The 17,540-nt window shown below is 39.4% G+C and overlaps 1 protein-coding gene across 50 annotated transcripts in view; it reads right to left on the bottom strand.

Moving 5' to 3' along the window:
* MADD (MAP kinase activating death domain) overlaps positions 1-17,540 on the bottom strand; it is a 97,494-nt gene that overhangs the window by 28,073 nt on the left and 51,881 nt on the right. For 13 of the 50 annotated variants that reach the window (XM_048483847.1, XM_048483889.1, XM_048483854.1 and 10 more), the window contains 11 exons: positions 17,072-17,125; positions 11,612-11,712; positions 11,274-11,357; positions 8,392-8,550; positions 7,839-7,947; positions 6,792-6,854; positions 6,283-6,403; positions 4,978-5,083; positions 4,346-4,456; positions 649-756; positions 396-560 (listed from right to left, as the gene is read on the bottom strand). In XM_048483847.1, coding sequence (XP_048339804.1) covers positions 396-560; positions 649-756; positions 4,346-4,456; positions 4,978-5,083; positions 6,283-6,403; positions 6,792-6,854; positions 7,839-7,947; positions 8,392-8,550; positions 11,274-11,357; positions 11,612-11,712; positions 17,072-17,125 — 1,181 coding nt within the window. The remainder of the gene's footprint in view (positions 1-395; positions 561-648; positions 757-4,345; positions 4,457-4,977; positions 5,084-6,282; positions 6,404-6,791; positions 6,855-7,838; positions 7,948-8,391; positions 8,551-11,273; positions 11,358-11,611; positions 11,713-17,071; positions 17,126-17,540) is intronic. The other 37 variants (XM_048483852.1, XM_048483853.1, XM_048483863.1 and 34 more) reach the window with 6 other exon arrangements.

Below are 17,540 nucleotides of genomic sequence, written 5' to 3'. Positions count from 1 at the left end.
AAAGTGTTGGCCTCTATGCCTTGTTTGTTCACCCTCCAGGACAACTGGCTGGCCACTGTGCAAAACAGGATGCGGGAATAGATGGCCTGCTAGTCAGATCTAACAGTTCTCTTTCTATGCACAGGGATTACAGCTGCATCAATCACATTTTAAACACAAGATTACTAGAAATATGGCACCCACAGCTTACCTTCTGATACAATGTTTAAAATTGCTGGCACAGACAACATATTATGCAACTTCACCCATGGAAGCAAATACTCCATTCTCAAACAGTGCTGGTTAACTCAATGTAATAACACCAGAAAGACTCAAAAACAGAGAAGCCTGAAGCTGTCACACAAATGCATTTTTATTTCTACTCTATTCTCACAAAAGTCAAATGGAAAATGTACCTTTTTGGTGTAGAACTTATTCAGCTGCGTCTCCTGACCATTTCTCCTCCAGAGACACAACACTTTCGTTTTGGGACAATATGTCATATTGATGAGTTTTTCATACCACCAGCGTTCATACACAGTGCCAATGTTGCTCCTCAGCACAATACAATCATCGCATACCTGAAGGAATAAAGAGTCTTAGATGGGAATCATCAAGCAAAACTCAAAGCATATTACTGATTTCATTAACTTTCAATTTGTACTCTACCTCCATGAAAAAAATGTCCCCTGTTGTATCTGTCCCAGCATGTACAACAAATGTTTGCTTCTTGATATGTCTGCTGCCACTAGGACGGATTGGGAGTTCCCTGCCAACCTAAATAGGAAATGGGGGGAATTTCAGTCATGAACTTGAAACCTTTACTGTAGTTCTATAGTAATTTAAAACTCATCTACAATCAGGACAAAGAGCATTCTATTCAAGATTGCTTCCAGTGTTTCAATCTACTCTATTAACTTGTTTCAACACCAGGGAACACAGTTCAGTACAGTAAACCTTTATTAGGCATAAAATATAATATCTACAAACAATAAAATCCTGTACATAAATACAAAAATAAAATCCAATATCCAAGTCATAATAAAACATTGTGTACACAGATCATCAGATACATGACACAATATTTAGAATCAGACAATTAAGATCTGCTTACATGTTGATAATGGCTCACGTTTGTCGCTATATTACATCACATATGGACCCAGGTATTTGGAAACAAGTATGAATACATGAGCTCAGGTTTTTGGTATCGTCTTTCGTTTATTACTTCTGCTAAAAAGATAGCAACCTTGAGAGTTGTTACAGGGGATAGATCATTTAATAAATAAATTACTGCGTATGTCAAGGGAAGGCTGGATTTTATTTTGAGAAGCCGAGTAATAGAGATACTACGTAAAGTAGAATAGAACTGACAGTTCAAAAGAATATGCTGAATTGAATCCACCTCATTTGTGGGACACAAACAACATCTCTCTGAAATTGGTATGCCTTGGTATCTTCCTTCCATCACTTTAGAGGGGAAGGCATTAAACCTCATCAGCATAAATACTCTGTGATGAGATGGATCATCAAGGTAGAAAAAATATTGAGCCATCTTACCATGAGAAAAAGTTAATTTTAGTGACTCAGGTGAGCATATAGCTGGTTGTGAGGGCTGTAATTTTTGCTGTTCCGCATCAAAGCCTTTGACTGAGGAGCCTGAGAATATACTCATCATTTAAGGGTTCAAAGAATTCCAGTGAGAAACCTAAGGTTTTTATTTTGGTTTCTAAGTTGGCTAGCCAGGAGGTACTCAATGAGTCAGATTTAAAGTAAGATAGGAGCGAATTTTCTTTTGCCCTAAAGAATATTTTCAGCCAGAATCTTAAAAAGGCAATCCACGCTTTTGTTTCCACGCAATGTAGGCCCAGTTCCGCATATATTACTGAATTGGGAATGCATTTTGGGACTCCCAAAATTTTCCTGTAGAAGGCAGACTGAATTTTTTCTATATTGGGCTCGAAATCTTGGATCCATAAGGGTGCTCCATACAGAAGGGAAGATATTATTTTTGCTTCAAAGATTTTGGAAGCAGCTGGAATAATTTGGTTTCCTTTGGCATAAAAAAATTGTGTGATTGGGGTGGAAGAGCAGCGGTTCTAATTATTTTTGCTTTGTGTTTAGACCATTGGAAGCTGTATTGAAATATTATGCCAATGTAATTAAACTCCTTTACTTGGGAAAGGGAGTTATTTCCAATTGTCCAGTTTTGTGGTTTCCAATTTTTTGAAAAGGCTACAATTTTTGATTTAGAGTAATTGATGACCAATCTATTTTCTTGACAGTAGTTCTACAAAGCTTGTAAATATCTTAAAAGGCCAACTCTAGTGAATGACAGGACGGTGGTATCGTTAGCGTAGAGTAGCAAGGGGTGTCTAATTTTGGGGGATGGCCATTGATTTTATTGAGAGCTGGGGCTAGATCCGATTCATGGCACCAGGTAATACTTTAATGTAACAAAGATCTCCACACCTCCATCGTATCAGAGGAGCATTATTTTATTTCCTATATTACATAAGATACACAGGTCTGATATACTTAATTCCAGTTTCTGTTTAGAAAGAAAAATCCAGCGAATGGGTCCAGCTTCAGATAAAGGATATCTTCTGAAGACTTGAAAGACTCCCAGGTTTGCATAAAAATGTGAAACACCTACCCAAAGAATGGAGGGGAGTTCAAACCACCCCAAAGAGAGGAACAGAAAACATAAGGGAATGTCCCCCTTTGTGGTGGCTGTGGGCCAGGCAGAGGAGTGGAACTCACTACTGTTGCCTAAGATGGGTGGTGGACAGAAGAAGCTGCCACTAATGCATGTGGCAGGCAAGTGGGCAGGAGGGGAAACTCACAGCTGCCACTGGAGCCACTGCCACATGTCTCAAGACAGGCAGAGATGGCAGTGCTGCAAGTGGGCAGGGAGACAGTGGAGCTGAACCAGACTTCCACCACTTTCCCCTCTACATGAGCCAGACAGCTGTTGAGGGTGGTTTAGTGAACCAGCTGCCCAGCAAGGAAAGGGGGGGCAATGGGATCCCCCCTTTGAGTCTTGTGTGTCCTCCGCTTATTTTATACATACAACTTCAGAAGACAATTTGCAGACACAACAACTATATGTGTTTTTAATCATGTGTATGATTTGTACATCAAGTTTATAAAGGACTGGCAACACCATTTTGGACTTTAAAGCTACAGAAGTAAAGGATGACAAACCACTTCAGAGAAGTCACTTCAGAGAAGTTTAAGTATACCAAAGAATAAATTAACCTCTCATGCAGGAATTCTATCCAATAATAAGCTCTAATAGTGGACTACAATTCTCTTTTGCATGATACGCATTGCTGACCCTTTCTACATGTAAACTGAGATTGTACTGTAAACAAAACACATTCCATTAAAATAGGCTTCTCACTAGGTTACAGGAGACTGCTTTTTCAAGAAGCCTCAAAGTCATCACAAAAAAACCATCAGCAGGCAATTCAGTTTTGACATAGTGGGAACACCAGAGGAAAAAATGTACCTACACATACTACTGAAAGAAATTATTGTGGTCAGGCCTAAAATCTGTGATATAACTTTGTCCTAAGAAGACAGATATAGCAGTTTGCAACAGAAAGACAGATTTTGTTTAGAAAAACTGCTTACCTGTTCAAATTTAAAGGGGAGAAAGATACAACAGTAGACTGTACCCCAACCTTAGTGATAGTTGGTGGATACTAGCTCACACTCCATAGGTAGGAGGCAACATACTTTCCTATTGAAGCTCTGAAGATGATATCACAAAAATGCAAATAATTATGATATCTGGGTCCATTTTTTTCAAGCAAGGCAGGTGCCGAACTAAACCAGATGCTGGGAGATCTGTGAATATATTTCCCCAACTTTAAGAAATAGCAATTGCTTAGTGGCCAATTCAGATTGGGGTCACATGGGGCAAGAGATGGCTTAAAATTTTCTACTCTATTAAGATTTTTGTGATCTGAAACCAGTGAATCAGCTTTCATTCTATGCTGCTAATTGGAAGGAAAAATAAGTGTCCATCTTTTTTCCTCTAGTCCCGTGAAGTTGCTATTTCTCTTTAAAAACTGTTGGAAAGATCCGATCACGGATCTTTTGGTACCTCCTGCACTTATGCCCTAATTCTTATTTAATTAGAAGGATGTACAAAATAAACATGTCCTATAGCTGTGAAGTAGTCTTTAACATATGTACAATATGTTAATATTGCACATACTATAGTAACTACATTATAAACGAACATTTTCAATTTTGTTGGGCAATGGCCAATGCCATTGTAACAGAATACTGGCTAAGGACTGCTCCATGTTTAAAGTGCAAAAACATACATAAGAGTATTTTTTTAAAAACTTACTATATTGGGAAGTTTGTCCAGCACATCATTTATTTGTTGACTATGAGACAGTCCAATATGAGATTTCCCCATCAATCGGCGTCCCTTCTTCCTAATGTCACTTTTGTTCACCTAAACAGCAAAAACAATACTTTGCTATTTACCTCTCTCTAGTCATTTGTACATAATGATCTATATCTAAATATAGGTTTATGAATGGATATTTGCCATCAACTATATTCCCAGTTTATACATAGCTCTTATGTATTAAATTTCTAATCAAGTAAGGCAAGCAACTGGAAACCAAGGCAATGAACAGAACCAATGGATCTCTTTTGTCTTAGACCTCACACTGTTTCCAAGGTGGATATCACTGGCACTGAAAGCAATATAGTATATAGTTAACAGTATATAGTTAACAGAAAGTATATAGTTAACAGAAACTCATATGTGTGTGGGCTCAGGAGGATTTTCAAGTAAATCATTAGGAAAGAGGTTTGGCCCTTCATGTGGTCCACTGACTTAAGTAACTGATGTGCAGCATGAAAAAAAATCCTCATGAAAAAAAATCCTCATGATCATACACAGTGTTACCTTATGGCAATAGCTACATTAAAAAGTCCAAAATGAATCCAAAATATAAAAAGCAGCACCTTCATCATAAGCATGTAGATCATCATATTGTGTAACAGCGAAGCCAATAAGCGATCTTCATCATCTTCTAAACGTTTGCGGTCATGTTCCCCAAGAGAAAGATACCTATGGGAAGAAAGAGGCATGAAGTGATGCTAAAGATGAACCTTCCTCCAACTCACTGCAAAGAAAGAAGACAAAAATGCTTCCAGAAGGAAAATGAAGTAAACATCTCCAAATGTCAAGGAACCCCCAAATTCCAAATGTGAAGGAACAAATCCCCGCCCTGCCATGGAAGCTTACTGAATGACTTTTGGCTAATCACGCACTCACAGCCTAACCTCGCAGAGTTGTTGTAAAGATAAAATTGTTCCAGGTGGCAGATACAAGAAAGATACATTCATTTTTGCAATTATTTTTGTTGGGAAGATTTCTTACAGAGTTTGTTCAATCTGCCTTGATGATGATTACACTGAACAACGGCAGTTCTCTGAATGCTATCAAGTTGCTGAGGCACAATTATGGGAACCTACCCAGCAACAAGAACTTCACATGACATTCTTTAGGGGTTTTTTCCAGTCCTCTTAACAATTATTGACTGGTGATCTTTGTGTTCTTTCTCTATGCCAAGCTCTCCTTTTGGTTTTTAACTGGAGACACTAAACACAGGACAATACACTTTAAACTGGGAGAGTTCAATATAAAAATGATAATTGGGAAGAATTAAAACAAGGCAATATGGAAGTGGATGTCAAACAGGCCCTTAGCCAGAAAACTTTTATTCTTTTTTCCTTTTGTTTCCAACATACTAAACACTGACCTGGATAACACAAGCTGCAGCAACTCTCAGAAGCTAAGCAGGGTCAGTCCTGATTAGTACTTGGATGGGAGATCACCAATGAACTCTAGGGTTGGCACGTAGTGGCAAGCAATGGCAGACCATCTCTGAACTTTGAAAACCCTTCAGGGTTGGCATAAGTGGGCTGTGGCTTGACAGCAAAAAAAGAGTCAACAACCATGTTGTCGCATTCTCTTTCCCACCTGTTATTTCTCATTACTCATGACCCAATAGACAAAACCAATTTGCCTATACAAAGTCAAGAATATTATGTTTCCTATACCCAGTCTTAAAAGACAATCAAGTAAAGGAACTGCAGATTGTATCACTAGAGGAAGTCTCTGCTGATCTAGAATAAAGAAAGTTAAATACAAGTACATCTAGAAGCATGTAACTCAGCAGAAAACCACATCTTGGATTCCCAAAAACTAGTTCAAGATAAAACAGTTCAGAAAGGGATAAGCATGAAAGAACTAACGTAATTTACCTATCAATCATTTCTTGAGGTCCCTGGTCCATCCCCATTCCTTCTCTCTCTAACATCACAGCGTCCAGAAAAGCATCTTCCCAAAACTGCATTTGGTCCCAGAGAGTTGAGCGTTCTTTACCTAGACAGAATTGAGTATATTAATCTAGAAAGCCCATATTTCCGTGGTACAGAACTGACTAAAATCTTGATTTATGCAATGTCCAAGAGAACACACAAATCATGGAAATAAACCCACAGTAAAATCATAGTTTGATAAAACACAAGCAAGAACAAAACTAAGCATCTTCCTATCTAAACCAAACTGAGAAAACTTCTAGCTACAGCTCACAAACTATAAGTAGCTCTGCTAAAACTGAACACCAACTTTCATTCTATAATCTCTGACAATATTCTCTGAACAAAGGTAGTGATATTTCAGAGACAAGAATAGAAGAATGTGAAACACATGCCAAAAATTGCAGAATTAAAAAAACACACACAGAAAAGCAGAGAGTAGAAATTATTACTCAGAGAGAAGGTTTCCATGGCAGCATCCTCTAACTGGTCCCAGACAGATCCTTTATCCCTCCCTGTACAGTTCCAAGCAAGCAGCAACATGGCAGCAAAGAGGAAAAAATGACAAATACAAGAAAAAAAGGCTGAGCCATTTCTCTAGATTAATGGTATTCAGATGAAAATGATGTGTCGAACATCTAATCAAGAGGGTCTGCAAACATGTCAGTATCTTCTGATCTTCAATATACTGTGTAATTATATCACTTCTCAATATTCTACTAGTACACTTCAAGATGTGATAGTATGATTTTGGGATATGCTGGATCTATATAGTATTTTGTAAGACATGTCCTCATCTAAAATAAGTTACACTATTTAAACAAAATGGCATGGCATTTATGTCAAGGCTTTATTTTTATGTCAATTTATGTCAATACTACCAAGACTTCAGTCCCTTAATCCTATCCCACTATTATTATTAATATAAACCAAGACTTCAGTCCCTTAATCCTATCCCACTACTTTTTATTTATTATTATTATTTATTTATTTAATTTATATACCGCCCGATCCCCGAAGGGCTCCCTAAGCCAAATAGATTGGAGGAAAGCTGAGAATTAAGCTGCTTAAGGAATTATAATTTACAACTTTCTTCAGTTTATCTGAAATGAACTTAACTGTGTGATTTTAGAGGTATGAAGGAATTATTAATATAAACTAATATAAACTAATAATATAAATTATTAATATAAACTAATTAATTAATATAAACAAGTGAATCAACAAAGCATTTTGAAAGAGACCAGGAACGGTTAACTCAGAACAAAACAGCATTCAAATGAATGGCCATCATACATACACACAAAATATAATTCCACAGCCACTTCACTGCATCAGATATGTGTTATAATCTACCCTTTTATTGCTTTTGTTCCAAAAAATACTATAACCAAGAATGGAATATAAGTGTTATTTGCTGGAATGTTTAAGCTTCATACAGCCCTTATATGGTACAACATCTAGTAAATAAACTTCCAGATACGCTCAAAAGTTCTCACCAAGAAGACCTTCATAGAGATAAACTCGTTGGCTTGAATCCTCTAGAACTTTCCCAGGACTGCTACATTTATTATCTTTCATTGTTTGCTTCGAGCTATGAGATTTACCCTTTAAAAAAACACATTAGAAAAATAAGTTTGATCAAGCACGCCTTATCATTCCACATGATGTATCATTCAATCATCAATGTTATCCTGTAAACAAAACAGTAATACTCCTGTGTAGATGGATGCCAATCAGGTGAAAACAAAGATAAGAAGCAGATCTTTGACCACTTCTCAATTTAAAATTTAAGATAAATTCAAAGAAACTGCATTGATCCAACAAGCATAAAGAAATCTCGATCACTCAAGCCGTACTCAAATGTCATACGAAAACACTGCAGTGCTAGACACCAGAAGGGGTGTAGGTCAAGTGGGTTCAAATGCCGAGAAGCTGTAACTGCCACATACACTGTAAATGTACTTCCTGTCCCCCTTCTATATGATAATGGATTTATTACATAACCCAATCTGTTACACAACTGCTAAGCAAAACCAAGCAAGTTCTTACAAAGATAGAGCTAGTAGCAGAGTTTGTCTCGATTTCACTGTCTGATACTGTGCCTCGTGATCCTGCCAGATTTCCTCCACCCTCTCCACCAAGGCCATCACCAGCATTGCTGCTTAAGTCACTGTCTGCTCCTAGTGTCTCACCAGAGCTGTTGCTCACCTGAAGAGAAAAAACAAGCAGTTTATGCTGTCTGGCCATTTACCATGAAGCCTAATGATTATTCACTCTGAAGTCAACTAGATTTCAAATGTCCCATTATTACCATCAAGAGTAAAATGTAAAATATATCTGTCGTGGGCCATGTTACAAAAGGAATCCAGTCTAATGAATCCTGGAATGTGAAAAGAGTTTCAAGATTGTGAGATTTCTACTGGAAAGATGCTACATTATCAGAAGCAAAAATAATTAGAAATAAAGAGCTCTTCACCTCTTCAATTAATACGTTAGAAAGAACTCAGATTCATAGAACGTTAATATTTCAGAATCATACACTGAAAAAAACATAGGTCCAGCAGGACATTTTAAGACACCATGTACAATTACAACCACATTCAATGCTTTTTAACTGATATTTTACTCTTTCTTTGGCCTGGTTCATACATTGAGCAGCTGCCTTCATGCAGTCACTTGGGATGAGCAGATTCTTCCCAGTTCTGCTAAGATATGCTTTGGGCTCCATTCCTCTGGTAAGAATATAGTACTTCAGAATTCTGATAATAGATTGAGAAGCACAGACTTTTTTCGAAGCACTACTTCCTCCCCCTCCTCCCCTACAGTGAATACATACATAAATAGACAGATACTTTCTTGGAAAAAGCTGTTTTTCTTTAAAGTTTTAAAATTTGCATTGGAGTGTTGACAGATAAAAAATAGTTAGGAAGATAATTTGTTCATTCTGGGAAAAGAGGATATTATTTTTGTCCCATACTAGAATGCCAGTGTTGTTTCTGTATAAAGAGGGGAGGAAAAATTCTATGAGGTATGTTTGTGCCTTTAAGTACCAGTACTCCACCACAAAACATGTGTATATAAAGTGCTTTCAAGTCATTGCTGGCTAATGGTGAACTTATAAAATTTTCAAGGTAAGAGACTAAGGCCCTTTCCGCATGGGCGCTGTGCCGGGGTGCGTCGGCATAAACCATGCCAACGCACCTCCCCGGGACTGTTCACACGGACGGTCCTGCAGGCGTGGCACAGCCTTCGCACAGGCTGCGCCGTCCCTGAACGCCGTACCTCGTCTCCTGGCTTCCGGCGCATCGCAGAGGCCAGGGGACACCCTCTGCAGGCTGGAGCGGAGACTCTGGAGTCGCAGGCCAGGGGGCGTGTCCCCTGGCCTCTGCAACGCGCCGGAAGCCAGGAGACGAGGTACGGCGTTCAGGGACGGTGGGGGGGAAATGGCGCCTTCCAGATGGAAGACTCTGCTTCCGAAAAACCTCGCTCAGGGAGTGAGGTTCAGAAGCAGAGTCTTCGCACCGCTTGGGGGTGGCGAGGCCGGCGCTGCTGCGTGAACCCCTCCCCAGGGACGCAGTTTTTAGCGTCCCTGGGGTGCTGTATTCCGCCCATACGGAAACAGCCCCACAGAGGTGCTTTGCCATTTTCATCCTCTGCATAGCAACCTTGGGATTCCTTGGAAGTCTGACCAAGGCAGACGCTGCTTAGCTTTTGAGATTTGATGAGATCAGCCTACCCCAAGCCATCCAAGTCAGGGCTCTCGTGCACGACAGATTTTTAAAAATCACTTCCCTAAAAGAAATTACATACATAAGCCTTCACTGGCATAGAGCCCTAAAAGAAAGTGAGTTTTTATTTTATTTTTCTGCACCAGTGAAGAGAAGTAATATTGTTTTTTTAAAAAATAAAGCCCTTTCTTACATGAATACATTTACTTATTCATTATTTTTGCAAGACCCTGGGACTTAGTTTAATGGAATCAGTCTGTGATTGACTTTCCATTAATACTTGGTGCAAAGTAAACAAAACTAATCCAAAACAGCTGCAAATTCTGAAGTTAGCAGTGACAACACAGTAAAAATTTCCAGCAATTCAACCTCCAAAATCTAGGAGCAGGCAGAGGTGCTTGCACATTCTTCATCTGAGAATTTGTGAAGAAGCCTCTACTTGGGCTGTACTTAAAACCCCTACCATTTGGACAGTTTCAACTGTTGGGGAAAAGATAACTGTAAATGTTAGAACAGTGGGAAAAATATAATTGTGAATGTTTGAACAGAGGGGGCCCTGAGTACAGTATGTCATAGAACATATGTTCAGTCAGTAAACAGCTCCGCACAAACCCTTGTGAGCCATGAGCACACTAACAAACCTACTATAGATGCTCCTATAGATAATTGTGTGAGAGCCACTAAAGATATACATCCAGCTTTTATAAAAATTTTAAAAAGGATAGTTATTTTAGCTTATATAGGCATCCTACTTATATCCATGGGTCAAAATGAAGTGCAAATACACCAGCTACACTATTTTCATTTGAATTGTTCTAAGATATAGGTGTTTAAAAATGAAATATACTGCATAAATGAAGTCAGGGTTCTTATATGTAAATTAAAAGTCCTGGAACAAATTGATAATTTAAAGATTTCTCCCTAATCTAGATGGCAAAAGTGTCACAATATAAACATAAAGGATATAGATAAGCACACAATGCAAAATCCTAGAGAGACATGGTATGCTAGGTAAGACCATGTGCAGGCCAAGGACATGTGATATACAGCAAAGGGAGGGGGGGGGAGAAGAAGGACAGCATATGCCAAACACACACTGAATAACACCAGGATACACAATTAGAAAACAGTGCATGCACACAAGCAGGCTGGAAAAGTGTTGCTCTGATTAAGCTTCAGCATTGCATTCTGACCATGCCCTACCACTGTGCTAACTTCAGAATCTTGGCTGGTGCTTCGGATCATAACAGCAGGTCCCACGCTGGCCACAGAGTCCAGATCACTCTTCTGAAGCCACAAAAAGATGGAAAGAAATATAGTTCACATTAGTTATTCCCCATTTCAGTTTGGACACATGTTCAAGGTAATTCATTTGGAGCTAGTCTACTAAGAAATAATTTCTAACTGCCCCAAATCATATCCATAGATTTGAGACTGTCGCAGGAATATCAGTGCTTCTCCCAAATTGAATTTTTCACAAAAGACAATCCTCAGTGGTCTTACAAGTTCTTACATTCAACAATAAATAAAACGACACTCACCTGAGAGGTGGAGGTTAGACTTAGACCACTGTCTGCACTGATCTGTGACTTCTTCTCCTCAGTCTCTCCAAGATCAAAAAAATGTTTTGTACCTTCTGACCCTAAGCAGAGGGGGAAAGATATCTCATTAACACAATAACAGAAAGTGTGAGGACTATGATCCTGTAGGTGCATAAGTAGACCAAGAGGAGGAACCAGAGCACCATCTTTTTCCTACTTTCTCAGTACCATAACGCAATATAACTTGGTTGGTCGAGCCCCTGTTATATAAAATGTGTCAATGCACACCAGAGGCAGGCCAACTTCCTTAAACAATTTAGCCATTTGGGAAAAACAAGAGAAGAGACAAAAACAAGTGTCAGACAGATTCTCATTAATGCATGCCAAACAGTTACTACATGACTCTGGAAAGCCACTTTCTTTGCTCTTGAACACAGCTGGGTTTGTTGTTTGTTTGTGGGGGGGGGGTTAATAACTTATTGCTTGGTTTCTTAGTAGCATCTTTTGTATCTTCGCCAGAAACAGCTTAAGTCCCCCACCCTCACTAATTAGTTGACACATGGCAGACTAGCCAACAATCCAGACATGAACAATAATGTGTACTGGAAATTAAGAGCTTCAAATTGGATATACAAAGGATGCAACAGCACTACATCGTCAGAGTAAAAATGCAACAAATGACTCTCCAGAGCTGGTAACAACGTAAGTGAAACAGCGAGTTTAGGTTTCAGCTGCAATGAAGGCATGCATCCATTAGCCCACTTCATTTATAAATAAAATGTTTTTTTTAATGCTGAAGAATTTTATAGTACATTCATGCAGTTCCCTATTCTTAATCTTCCCCAATGAAATGGTAGACAAGAAGAAAATGGGTGAGAAGAGAGACAGGACCTGGAAGGGTTAGGAAAACACTATGTAACAGTAGTGAGGGGGCAGGAAAAGAATACACTACGGATTGTATACAGGTCACCATTAAGAGCTCGGAAGGAAGGAGAGACTGAACACAATGCTTCTGCCATAGCCATATCTGCCAACTGTTCCACAGCAGGGACACATGACCAGCAGCTGGAGGATTTTTTTTAAAGGCATAGATCTAGAATGTGTACAGGCAATAATATTTTGCAATTCTATGTACTCAGGGTACATTCCATTAAATATAGTAAGCTAGGAATTCAGAGGTGTGCATGTAACTGTGTGTCATGGTAATATCATTAGACAGCACCAGCAAAAGAGAGAAAGTGGAAGCAAAAGAGGAAAAGGAAAAAAAGCAATATATATATATATATGATGCGCATGAATAAATAACTATTGTTGTGCATTTTGGGATAATTACTCGTGCATGGTGAAGGCATTAAAATGTTTAACTCATCCCAATGGTATAATATTCCTGCACATATGTATTTTAAAGAGAGAACATTTTAAAAGAATATCTTCATAAATCGTGGTTTTATAACATTAACTTAGATCTTTTAACAATATTTCCAACACATTCACATAGCGTATAGATACCTCCTTATCATGATGCTAGAGATGCTTTTTTGAAAGCAAGCAGAGAAGTAAAATTAAAAATTCACAAGATCTTTAAAAATTCCCTTAAATGAGTCAAAAACAGTGACAACATATAACTGGAATAATCTGTACATTAATATACATAAATTTAAAATGTAAATACATATGTGCAGGTATATAATATCATTGGAATGAGTTAAACATTTTTAATGCCTTCACCATTCACTGGGAGCAGCAGTGGCGTAGGAGGTTAAGAGCTCGTGTATCTAATCTGGAGGAACCGGGTTTGATTCTCCGCTCTGCCGCCTGAGCTGTGGAGGCTTATCTGGAGAATTCAGATTAGCTTGTACACTCCCATACACGCCAGCTGGGTGACCTTGGGCTAGTCAAGCTTCTCAGAGCTCTCACAGCCCCACCTACCTCACAGGGTGTTTGTTGTGAAGGGGGAAGGGCAAGGAGATTATAAGCCCCTTTGAGTCTCCTACAGGAGAGAAAGGGGGGATATAAATCCAAACTCTTCTTCTTCTTCTAAATTTCTAATCCGACTGGAAAGATATGATTGACTGTGATTCACTGTGAATGAGACATTCACAGCTCATAAGACTGCTGCAAATCAAACTGCAGGCAAAGAAAAGGCAAGCAGTCAATTTCTTTAGGATGTTTGCACATAAAAATATACTTCCATTAAATACCTTCAAAAATATCAGCTGTATCAATCAGCAAACTGCTCGCAAAAGACAAAAACACTCTGATAATAAGAAAACGACCTTTAAGTACTTGGTCAATTTAAGCCAACAGTCCATGTTCACGGATGAAATAAACTCAAGCTTCAAAATGGAAATAACCTAATGTGACACTGGACTTTAGCATTTCTGAAGACATAATTATTCAACAATGTAATGGGTTGCCCAATCCAGGTGGAGGGGAGTGGACTTACCCATGGAGCCACTCAGCTTTGCACCGGTGCAGGTGCAAGAGGCAAATGCAGGTGCAAGTGCAAGAGGCAAATGCACCAGCGGAGGTCCAGATACACAAGCAGGCACCTCTCAGCCTCACTGCCTCAAAATCCAGAAGTCCTAGCTGCGGTGGAGCTGCTCACCCATCATGGGGACACCAGCATGGGGGGAGGGTGTGTGGCTGGGGCGTCCTGAGGGTGGACTACACAATCACCTCAGATTTGCAGCCAGTTGTGCCACAACCCTGGCCCTGGCCTTGCACCACCCTTTTGGGTGGTATAAGTCCTTTGACCCCAATGGAAAGTTTTCTGGAGGCAGGAAGGGTTTTGCTGTTTTCTCCCTCCCTTCCTCCAGAAAGACCTCTGGAGGTGGTGGGGCAGGGTGGCAGCAGCACCATCTCCATTCACTTTCACTGTCCAGATTGAGCTGTCAGCTCTACTGAAATCTACGGGAGCATACTCAGTTCCTGTGAATTCACTGGTTGAATTTTTTTTTGAAGAACAGAATCTACATCTGCAAGTTTAAATCATACTGGTTTTAGAATGAAGGGAACTCTCTCAAAGTCTGTTCCTCATCTGTCTCAGTATATTTGGATAATATGTACTTTCTAAAATACTTTCTAAATTCAGTGTTCAGTTTTAACACAATCTGTGCTGCACCTGAAGTATCCCTGACTAATGCCTTTCCTTTAAAAGGAGAATCCTTTAAAAGAAGCTACAATCAGGACCAAACAAAGATGTCGGTTGGATGCATACAGTAAATAAATCCAGCCCAAATGCATCAAACATCTTTGTTTGCTTCCACATAGGCATTTTTTTAAATTCTAAACCAGAGCAGGCTTGGGAGGTTTTTTGGAGCTTCCACATTCCAATTATTCAGTTTCTAGGTTTTCTCTATTCGCAATATGCTCTTTCCCAAACCAGCTTTACTCTGATATTTTTGGAAAGAATGTAGTTCAAGTGTGCTCACATGCCATCTGGAATGAATGGTGCACGTTTTCCTGCTCGGCAAAGGTTTCATCCACACTGGTGATTGGTTACTTTTTCCTGCAGTTAACCCTTAGCAGGCAATATTTTCCCACCATTTTATCCTGCCGTATGATCAGAAGCCTTTTTTAACTGACTCTTGAAAATCTGGCTAGTCTCTAAGGTGCTACTGGGCTCAGATCTAGTTCTTCTACTCCAGACCAGCATGGCTATCTTCCAGCATAGTGTAGTGGTTAAGAGCAGGTGCACTCTAATCTGGAGAACCAGGTTTGATTCCCTGATCTACCACTTGAGCTGTGGAGGCTTATCTGGGGAACCAGATTAGCTTGTGCACTCCAACACATGCCAGCTGGGAGACCTTGGTCGAGTCACAGTTTTTCAGAGCTCTCTCAGCCCCACTCATCTCACAGGGTGTTTGCTGTGGAGGGGGAGGCGGGGGGGAAGGGAAAGGAGATTGTAAGCCCCTTTGAGTCTTCTACAGGAGAGAAAGGGGGGATATAAATGCAAACTCTTCTTCTTCCTTAAAATGGTAGCTTATACAATGCTAACACAACCTATTGCTACTTATTCATTTCAGCTTTTCACAGAAATGCTACAATGCAATATCTTATATGGGAATAACAAAATGGGTGGTGAGTTGCTACACCAGCCGTCACAGACACACCCCAAGAGCCGATGTGGATGGAGTTGCTGTGGAACACATGTGAAAAAGTTGAAAGACAAAGGAAAGTGTACAGAAAACTCCCATATGTGGATGCTCTATCATCAACACAACTGCTTCTAAATCTCTAGCAGCAATGAAAGCAGAATGGAGAATCCTGATTGCGTGAAACAGCCTTGGTTAAATACTAGTAGTCCAATGGTAGTTATCCTGCCTGCAGAAATCTAACCAAATTTGCATTTGCAATATTTATTAGGCATGAAAGTATGTGTGTGCACCTTAAAGTTCAGAAAGAGGTCTGCTACTTTATCAACCCTATCAAATACATTAAGAAGGAATACTCATAGTTACATCTGCAAGATCTGCCCAAGTATTCAAATATTTAGTTGTTTCCTATTGGACCAACTATGCTTCATATACTGTAATTGTATACAAGGAAAACCTGGTAATTCCTTTGCAAAATGCATGTGAGTGGAAGCATTCTGGAGAAGAAACAAAGATATAGAAAATATTTAATCTTTCTGCCAGTCCATTTTCCTCTGAAATGCTCCTCCCAAATTATGTGGTCCCACCAGTACTGGAGCTGCAGAATAATGTACAGTATGCCCCATATCCATGCTAAATCTACAAGCACGTCATCTTTTCAACCTCTATTTGACACACAGCACATGCTTCTGGAAGTTATATGTCATCACAGTCATAATCATACTCTACACACAAGTAAGATGCAGTTTATAATTTTGTGCATATGAGCAGCTATTTTTTTGTGTATACTGACAAATAAGAAAAGAAATACTAGAACCTTGAAGCAGACCTTGGCTGGTCTGCTATCCAAGGAATAGTGTGCTGCCCGAGGAGTAAAATGGCCAAAAAAATATACCATGCTTTCCACCACCAGTTAACAACTACTAATAAAAACATGCTTAATTATACTCCTGCATCCATAGTAGCTGATCGGTGCTGTTAATAATTTTGGACTATCACTTGAGCTGTGAACATCATGCTTGACACCATCTATTGTTGGAGAAATATAGGACAAAATCTCTCCACACAGAACACTCCTTGATCCAAACATACAGCTGAGGGCTTCAGAGGATCCCAAAAGAAACCTGGCCAATTCAGTAACAAGGATAAGTTTTGAAGCTTGTGTAGAGGAGCCAGTAGGTTTTTCTCCTCTCCTGGTAAGAAGAGTTGTTCAGTGTAACCCAGCACTAAATTTCTTTAAGAAATAATGACCTCCTTCATCTGCCCTATGGTGCATGTGGCATGGGTGCTCAAAGGCTTAGGGGAGTTGGCAGTTATGGGAAGGCTAGGGAAGTGTCAGGTTTCTGTTTTATCATATCCTTACTCGGTTTTTCCAAAGCTTTTTGCTTTGTCACTTCCTGGTGCTTGTTCCACAATTCTACTCAAGATGCAATGCAAGCAGGAGAGAAAGACAGAAAAAGTATCAGCAGCTGATGCAAAAATGGAAAACAAAACAAAACTAAGCCACCCAACTCTGAAGTGCCAAAGCAGAGGTTAATGATAACTAATATGTGAAAACTTATTTCTTCAGTCAGGTCAGCCGTAGAGAGCTGTAATCTTCAATTGTTAGATTTCAAGAATACTACTAATGTACACTTAACTGTTTGAGGGGGCAAAAAAAACCCCTACTCCAAGACTCACCTGATCTCATCTGACTTCATAAAAATGACAGATTAAGAGACACACTGTCAGGGTTTTTCATGTCCATCATTTGAAGTTTATCAGTAACTAGCCACACAAAAATTGAACACATATTTATACATATAGATCTAAGCAATATACGCTGCATTCAA

Source organism: Sphaerodactylus townsendi, linkage group LG02 (genome assembly GCF_021028975.2).
Source record: "Sphaerodactylus townsendi isolate TG3544 linkage group LG02, MPM_Stown_v2.3, whole genome shotgun sequence".
Lineage (NCBI taxonomy): Eukaryota > Metazoa > Chordata > Lepidosauria > Squamata > Sphaerodactylidae > Sphaerodactylus > Sphaerodactylus townsendi.
The sequence above is the reverse complement of the archived record's forward strand: the minus strand, read 5'-3'. Positions and strand labels throughout refer to the sequence as shown.